The sequence below is a fragment of the Dendrobates tinctorius genome, unplaced genomic scaffold, assembly GCF_039654945.1.
Source record: "Dendrobates tinctorius isolate UK_male_01 unplaced genomic scaffold, ASM3965494v1 ptg000036l, whole genome shotgun sequence".
NCBI lineage: Eukaryota > Metazoa > Chordata > Amphibia > Anura > Dendrobatidae > Dendrobates > Dendrobates tinctorius.
Genome location: NW_027361704.1, coordinates 27,825,797 through 27,835,007, shown reverse-complemented (window position 1 = coordinate 27,835,007; position 9,211 = coordinate 27,825,797). Strand labels below are relative to the sequence as shown.

The window sequence follows — 9,211 nt, the reverse complement described above, 5'->3', positions numbered from 1 at the left end:
ATGTGTAAATCTGGTATGTTAATGAGAATAATAATCAGTTTTGGTATATATTTTAGGAACGCACAAAACTCCGCCAAGGAGTGCTGGAAAGGGTATATTGAGATCCGGGAAGGATGAATCAACGAAACCGAAGAGGTAAGCTCTAAATACGGCTATCATTCTGGTATCCGTTCATTGTACTGTAAGACATCATTCACATATCCAGTTTTATTTCCATTTTTGGATCCATTTATAGATAAAATGGAAATTAAATGATTCAATTCAAAATTAGTTAATTTAAATGTGGACAGGAATGTCCTAAATTGTTGTCCTTTTTACTGCAATCCGATTTTTAGCTTGAAAAGTCATTGGTACACGGATCAAAATTAGTGATGGGCGAGCACTAAAATGCTCGTTGCTTGTGTCCAGCAAATTGGAATTCTTGGGTACTCGGACAGAACAAGGAGCCCAATGTAAGTCTATGGGAGACCCAATCATTTTTACCGCTATCCCCCCCGGGGATCCTTTTAAGGTCTAAAAACGTCTGAAAGTGATGGAAACACTGCTCAAATGACATGGGGACATCATGGGGATCGCCCCTGGAAGCATATTCCTGACTCCTAGTTCACAGCTTTAACCCCTTCCCGACCTGTGACACAGCATAAGCGTCATGAAAGTCTGTGCCAATCCGACCCATGACACATACCCTGTGTCATGACTTCAAAGCCCCCCTCACTGAAAGGTCACCTGACCCGCAGATACAGAGGGCTTTGTAATTCACCACAGGGGACGTGGCTTTTCCCCTTCGTGGCTACAATCGCTCTGATTGGCTGTTAAAATTGAAACAGCCAATCAGCGATAGTAATATTTCATCAATGAAAATTGATGAAATATTACAATCCAGCCATGGCCGATGCTGCAGTAGCATCAGACATGGCTGGAGACACCGATCCGATCACCCCCCGCCACTGAATGACATCGGCGATCTGCCGCCGCTGTCATCATCTGCCTCTCCTCCCATTCCCTCTGCTCCCCGCCAGCTTCCGATCCCCCCCCCCCTCACCCACCTACCTGGTACCTTCTGAGTCCCCCCGGTGTCCCGCGGGTCTGGATCATGGGCACCGCCATCTTGGAAAATGGCGGACGCATGCGCAGTGCGCTCGCCCGCCCAAATCTGCCGGCTGCAGATTCCATTCTTTCATTTTGATCCCTCTCACATTGATCAAAATGAAATAAAAAGTAAATCAACCCCCCCCCCCGATTATCACCCCCATAGGTAGGCACAACTAATAAAATAAAGAAAATACTTTTATTTTTCCATTAGGGTTAGAGTTAGGGTTAGAATTAGGGGTAGAGTTGGAATTAGGCTTAGGTTTGAAATTAGGGTTAGGGTTGGAATTAGGGTTAGGGTTAGAATTAGGGTTAGGGTGGAATTTGGGTTGCAATTAGGGTTAGGGTGGAATTAGGGTTGCAATTAGGGTCAGGGTGGAATTAGGGTTAGGGTTGCGGTTAGGGTGGAATAAGGGTTAGGGTTGGAATTAGGGTTAAGATTAGGGTTCGGGGTGTGTTGGGGTTGGGATTAGGGTTAGGCTTGTGGTTAGCGTTGGAATTAGGGTTAGAGATGTGTTTGGGTTAGGGTTATGGCTAGAGTTGGGATTAGGGTTAGGAATGTGTTGGTTAGGGTTGTGGTTAGGGGTGTGTTGGGGTTAGGGTTGGAGTTAGAATTGAGGGGCTTCCACTGTTTAGGCACACCAGGGTGTCTCCAAACGCGACATGGTGCCACCATTGATTCCAGCCAATTTTGCGTTCAAAAAGTTAAATGGCGCTCCTTCCCTTCCGGGCCCTGCCGTGCGCCCAAACAGTGGTTTATGACCACATATGAGGTATTGGTGTGCTCAGGAGAAATTGCCCAACAAATTTTAGGATCCATTTTATCCTGTTGCCCATGTAAAAATGAAAAAACTGAGGCTAAAAGATAATTTTTGTGAAAAAAAGTACCTTTTTTTTTTTTTTTTTACGGATCAATTTGTGAAGCACCTGGGGGTTCAAAGTGATCACTATGCATCTAGATAAGTTCCTTGGGCGTCTAGTTTCCAAAATGGGGTCACTTGTGGGGAAGCTCCAGTGTTTAGACACACAGCGACTCTCCAAATGCGACATGGCAAGCGCTAAATATTCCTGCATATTTTCCATTCAAAAAGTCAAATGGCGCTCTTTCCTTTCTGAGCCCTGCCGTGCGCCCAAACAGTGGTTTATGACCACATATGAGGTATCGGTGTACTCAGGAGAAATTGCCCAACAAATTTTGGGATCCATTTTATCCTGTTACCCATGTGAATATGAAAAAAATGATGCTAAAAGAAAATTTGTGTTGGAAAAATTAAAATGTCCATTTTTTCCTTCCACGTTGCTTTAGTTCCTGTGAAGCACCTGAAGGGTTAATAATCTTCTAGAATGTAGTTTTGAGTATCTTGAGGGGTGCAGTTTCTAGAATGGTGTCACTTTTGGGTATTTTCTGCCATATAGACCCCTCAAAGTGACTTCAAATGTGAGGTGGTCCCTAAAAGAAAATGGTTTTGTAAATTTTGTTGTAAAAATGAGAAATCGCTGGTCAACTTTTAACCCTTATAACTTCCTAACAAAAAAAAAAAATTGTTTCCAAAATTGTGCTGATGTAAAGTAGACATGTGGGAAATGTTATTTAGTAACTATTTTGTGTCACATAACTCTCTTGTTTAACAGAATAAAAATTCAAAATTTGAAAACTGCGAATTTTTCGCCAAATTTCTGATTTTTTTTCACAAATAAACACAAAAATTATCGACCTAAATTTACCACTGATATGAAGCCCAATATGTCACGAAAAAACAATCTTAGAATCGCTAGGATGCGTTGAAGCGTTCCAGAGTTATTACCTCATAAAGGGACACTGGTCAGAATTGCAAATAATGGCCAGGTCATTAAGGTCAAAATAGGCTGGGTCATGAAGGGGTTAAACAATGTTGTCGGAGTTTTATGCCATTTTTACCGGTGCACCAAAAATCATACCAAAACAGATTTTGCTGGGAAATATGTTAAGGTATAGCCTTCCAGGTTAATGACTTGTATATAGGGCAAAATAATTAACCCCGACCAAAATGTTCCTCTACCACTTGGGCTATGTAACTGGCCATGTGGCGTGTGACACATAAACAGACACATCTTGTTTCATTTATGAAGGAGGAACTCTTAAAGTCACAGAGCCTATTTTTACTGGGGCACAAGGCGGCATCAATCTTCTTAAAGGGCCATTATTAAACAGTGGGTCTCCTAAACTGTTATTGCCTATGCAGTGAGAGGATGGGCTGCCAAGAATTACAACGCATCCCAAATACCCCTTTTACGAGATGTCCAGGAGGGCTTCCATAAATGTTGCATTGAATGCAAGAAGGCCTGCCTTGCTACCAAGTCATATGCACCCCAATACGCCTTTGAACCCAGGTGCTGGATGGGCCCAGGAAAATCCACTTCACATTATTATAGTGGTTTGAAAAAACCACTATCTTGTAATCCGAACGCTGCTAACTTATTCTTCTTCTTCTTATTATTATTATTATTAAGTTGATTTCCGCAATTAATACAGCCCGAACCGCTACACGCACAGACGCCGTTGAGGAGTCGTTTCGAAGCCAGCGTCCACGGGAGGTGTGCTAAGTATTTTTCGTGTCGATCGGATTTGTAGTTTTTGCGCAATTTGCGTTTGAAATTTTTTTTTCCCGTCATTGGAATGCACTGTCTCCAATGCTTTTCAATGGGTAATGGCAAAACATGCCCTGAGGCGATTGAAATGGCAGTTGAGCTCATTGATATGCGCAGGCAGACCCAGTTACTATGCCAACACCTACGAACGTTACATGACATCCCAAGGACAGAGCTTCTGCCACATAATATCAGCTCTTAAAGTGAAACCCACAGCACAAATGCAAATCTAGCTTCATCACATGACACATGCCCCTGAGATAGAATGTGCGACAAAGTGGATTTAGAAGCCCAGTGAGCCACCCTGGCTCTTAAAGGGCCGACGTGCCACAGTGATTTTTAAAGGGCCAGCGCACCGAAATGAGTCTTAAAGGGCCGGCGCGCCAAATCGAAAGCTGAGTGACCCCGGCCTCCAAATCGGAGGCTGAACCACCCCGGCCTCCAAATCGGAGGCTGAACCACCCCGGCTTACAAATCGGAGGCTGAGCCACCCTGGCCTCCAAATCGGACCCAGTGTGGCCCCACTCAAAAAATCAGACCCAGAGTAGCACAGCCCACCAAATCGGATCCTATGGGGCCCCGCCCACCAAATCGGACCCCGAGGAGCCCCGCCCACCAAATCAGACCCTGAGAAGCCCCGCCCACCAAATCGGACCCAGAGTGACCCCGCCCACCAAATCGGACCCTGAAGGGCCCCGCCCATCAAATCGGACCCTGAGGGGCCCCGCCCACGAAATCGGACCCTGAGGGGCCCCGCCCATCAAATCGGACCCTGAGGGGCCCCGCCCACCAAATCGGACCCAGATTGACCACGCCCACCAAATCGGACCCCGAGGAGCCCCGCCCACCAAAACGGACCCAGACAGACCCCGCCCACCAAATCGGACCCTGAAGGGCCCCGCCCACCAAATCGCACCCAGAGGTGCCCCACCCACCAAGTCGGACCCTGAAGGGCCCCGCCCACCAAATCGGACCCAGGGGGCCCCGCCCACCAAATCGGACCCAGGGGGCCCCGCCCACCAAAATGGACCCAGGGGGCTCCACCCACAAAATCAGACCCTAAGGGGTCCCACCCACAAAATCGGACCCTGAGTGGGCCCGGCCACAAAATCAGACCCTGAGGGGCCCCAACCACAAAATCGGACCCTGAGAGACCCCGGCCACAAAATCGAACCTAGAGGGGCCCCAGTCACAAAATAGGACCCTCAGGGTCCCCAACCACAAAATCAGACCCTGAGGTGCCCCGGTCACGAAATCGGACCCTGAGGGGCCCCACCCACAAAATCAGACCCTGAGGGGTCCCACCCACAAAACCAGACCCTGAGGGGCCCCAGCTGCAAAATAAGACCCCAAGGGGCCCCACCCACAAAATCGGACCCTGAGAGACCCCGGCCACAAAATCGAACCCAGAGGGGCCCCAGTCACAAAATCAGACCCTAAGGGGCCCAGGTCACGAAATCGGACCATGAGGGGCCCCACCCACAAAATCGGACCCTGAGGGGCCCCGCCCACCAAATCAGACCCTGAGGGGCCCCGCCCACCAAATTAGACCCTGAGGGGCCCCACCCTCAAAATCAGACCCTGAAGGGCCCCACCCTCAAAATCAGACCCTGAGGGGCCCCAGCCACAAAATCAGACCCTGAGGGGCCCCAGCCACAAAATCGGACTCTGAGGGGCCCCACCCACAAAATCGCACCCTGAGGGGCCCCACCCACAAATCCAGACCCTGAGGGGAAACGGCCACAAAATCGGACCCTGAGAGACCCCTGCCACAAAATCGGACCCTGAGGGGCCCCAACCACAAAATCAGACCCTGAGGGGCCCCAGTCACAAAATTGGACCCTGAGGGGCCCCACCCACAAAATCAGACCCTGAGGGACCCCAGCCAAAAAATCAACCTGAGGGGCCCCAACCACAAAATCAGAACCTGAGGGGCCCCACCCACAAAATCAGACCATGAGGGACCCCACCCACAAAATCGGACCCTAAGGGGCCCCGCCCACCAAATTAGACCCTGAGGGGCCCCACCCTCAAAATCGGACCCTGAGGGGCCACAGCCACAAAATCAGACCATGAGGGGCCCCAGCCACAAAATCGGACCCTGAGGGGCCCCACCCACAAAATCGGACCCTGATGGGCCCCACCCTCAAATCCAGACCCTGAGGGGCCCCAGCCACAAAATCGGACCCTGAGGGGCCCCGGCCACCAAATTAGACCCTGAGGGGCCCCACCCTCAAAATCGGACCCTAAGGGGCCCCGGCCACAAAATCGCACCCTGAGGGGCCCCGGCCCCAAAAATCGGACCCTGAGGGGCCCCAACTACAAAATCGAACCCTGAGAGGCACCGGCTACAAAATCGGTCCCTGAGGGGCCCCGGCCACAAAATCGGACCCTGAGGGGCCCCGGCCACAAAATCGGACCCTGAGGGGCCCCACCCGCAAAATCGGACCCTAAGGGGCCCCACCCGCAAAATCGGACCCTGAGGGGCCCCACCCGCAAAATCGGACCCTGAGGGGCCCCACCCGCAAAATCGGACCCTGAGGGGCCCCGGCCCCAAAAATCGGACCCTGAAGGGCCCCGGCCCCAAAAATCGGACCCTGAGGGGCCCCAACCACAAAATCGGACCCTGAGAGGCACCGGCTACAAAATCGGTCCCTGAGGGGCCCCGGACACAAAATCGGACCCTGAGGGGCCCCGGCCACAAAATCGGACCCTGAGGGGCCCAACCCACAAAATCAGACTCGGTGTCCCCGCCCACCAAATTGGACCCTGAAGGGCCCCGGCCACAAAATCGGACCCTGATGGGCCCCGCCCACCAAATCGGACCCCGAGGGGCCCCGCCCACCAAATCGGACCCTGAGGGGCCCCGCCCACCAAATCGGACCCTGAGGGGCCCCGCCCACCAAATCGGACCCCGAGGGGCCCCGCCCACCAAATCGGACCCCGAGGGATCCCGCCCACCAAATCGGACCCCGAGGTTCCCCGCCAACCAAATTGGACCCTGAGGGGCCCCGCCCACCAAATCGGACTCTGATAGATCCCACCCACCAAATCAGACCCTGAGGGGCCCAGCTCACCAAATCGGACCCAGAGTGGCCCCGCCCACCAAATCGGACCCAGAGTGGCCCCGCCCACCAAATCGGACCCAGAGTGGCCCCGCTCACCAAATCAGACCCAGAGTGGCCCCGCTCACCAAATCAGACCCAGAGTGGCCCCGCCCACCAAATTGTACCCTGAGGGGCCCCACCCACAAAATCAGACCCTAAGGGGCCCCACCCACAAAATTGGACCCTGAGGGGCCCCGGCCACAAAATTGGACCCTTAGGGGCCCCACCCACAAAATCGGACCCTGAGGGGATCCGGCCACAACATCGGACCCTGAGGGGCCCCAACCACAAAATCGGACCCTGACGGGCCCCGGCCTCAAAATCGGACCCTGATGGGCCCCGGCCACAAAATCGGACCCTGATGGGCCCCGGCCACAAAATCGGACCCTGATGGGCCCCGGCCACAAAATCGGACCCTGATGGGCCCCGGCCACAAAATCGGACCCTGATGGGCCCCGGCCACAAAATCGGACCCTGATGGGCCCCGGCCACAAAATCGGACCCTGATGGGACCCGGCCACAAAATCGGACCCTGATGGGACCCGGCCACAAAATCGGACCCTGATGGGCCCCGGCCACAAAATCGGACCCTGATGGGCCCCGGCCACAAAATCGGACCCTGATGGACCCCGGCCACAAAATCGGACCCTGAGGGGCCCCGGCCACAAAATCGGACCCTGAGGGACCCCACCTACAAAATTGAACCCTGAGGGGCGCCAACCACAAAATCGGATCCTGAGGGGCCCCACCCACAAAATCGGACCCTGAGGGGCCCCACCCACAAAATTGGACCCTCAGGGGCCCCGGCCACAAAATCCGATCCTGAGGGGCCCCAACCACAAAATCGGACCCTGAGAGGCTCCGGCCGAAAAATCGGACCCTGAGGGGCCCCAACCACAAAATCGGACCCTGAGAGGCACCGGCCACAAAATTGGACCCTGAGGGGCCCCAGACACAAAATCGGACCCTGAGGGGCCCCGGCCACAAAATCGGACCCTGAGGTGCCCAACCCACAAAATCAGACCCTGAGTGGCCCCACCCTCAAAATCGGACCCTGAGGGGCCCCAGCCACAAAATCAGACCCCGAGGGGCCCCAGCCACAAAATCGGACTCTGAGGAGCCCCACCCACAAAATCGGAACCTGGGGCCCCACCCACAAATCCAGACCCTGAGGGGACCCGGCCACAAAATCGGACCCTGAGGGGCCCCGCCCACCAAATCGGACCCTGAGGGGCCCCGCCCACCAAATCGGACCCTGAGGGGCCCCGCCCACCAAATCGGACCCTGAGGGGCCCCGCCCACTAAATCGGATTCTGAAAGGCCCCAACCACAAAATCGGACCCTGAGGGGCCTCGCTGACCAAATTGAACTCTGAGGGGCCCCGACCACCAAATCGGACCCAGAGTGGCCCGCCTACCAAATCAGACCCCGAGGGTCCCCGCCCACCAAATCGGACCCCGAGGGTCCCCGCCCACCAAATCGGACCCCGAGGGTCCCCGCCCACCAAATCGGACCCCGAGGGTCCCCGCCCACCAAATCGGACCCCGAGGGTCCCCGCCCACCAAATCGGACCCCGAGGGTCCCCGCCCACCAAATTGGACCCTGAGGGGCCCCGCCCACCAAATCGGACTCTGATAGATCCCGCCCACCAAATCAGACCCTGAGGGGCCCCGCTCACTAAATCGGACCCTTAGGGGTCCCACCCACCAAATCGGACCCTTAGGGGCCCCGGCCACAAAATCAGACCCTGAGGGGCCCCACCCACAAAATCAGACCCTGAGGGGCCCCGGCCACAAGATTGGACCCTGAGGGGCCCCAACCACCAAATCAGACCCTGAGGGGCCCCGGCCACAAAATCGGACCCTTAGGGGCCCCACCCACCAAATCAGCCCCTGAGGGGACCCGGCAACCAAATCAGACCCTGAGGTGCCCCACCCACAAAATCGGGCCCTGAGGGCCCCACCCACAAAATCGGACCCTGAGGCCAAAGTGGCCCCTGAGAGGCACCCACAGTTAAAACGGATCCTGAGTTGAAAGTCTTGCAGGTGCAGCAGGCAAGGGGCAGCCTGGGCAGCATTTCAAACCACTATCTGTACTTCCTTCAGGAAATACACATCTAGTTATTATTATTCAGTTGATTTTCCGCTATTCATGCGGCCCGAACCCCTACACGCACAGACTCCGTTTAGGTGTCGTTTCGAAGCCAGCGTCCATGAGTGGTGTGCTAAGTATTTTTCGTGTCTATCGGATTTGTAGTTTTTGCGCAATTTGCGTTAGAAATTTTTTTTTCCCGTAATTGGAATGCATTGTCTCAATGCTTTTCAATGGGGAAATGTTGCCACAGTCAAAACATGCCCTGAGGTGTTTGAAATGGCAGTTAAGCTCAT

General features: G+C 54.0%; 1 protein-coding gene across 1 annotated transcript in view; it reads left to right on the top strand.

Annotated features, from left to right (window-relative positions):
• Positions 1–9,211, top strand: part of LOC141087859 (uncharacterized) — a 97,121-nt gene continuing 87,910 nt past the window's right edge. The window contains exons 1-2 of the mRNA XM_073573684.1: positions 1–13; positions 57–135. Of these exons, the coding sequence (XP_073429785.1) occupies positions 1–13; positions 57–135 (92 nt within the window). The remainder of the gene's footprint in view (positions 14–56; positions 136–9,211) is intronic.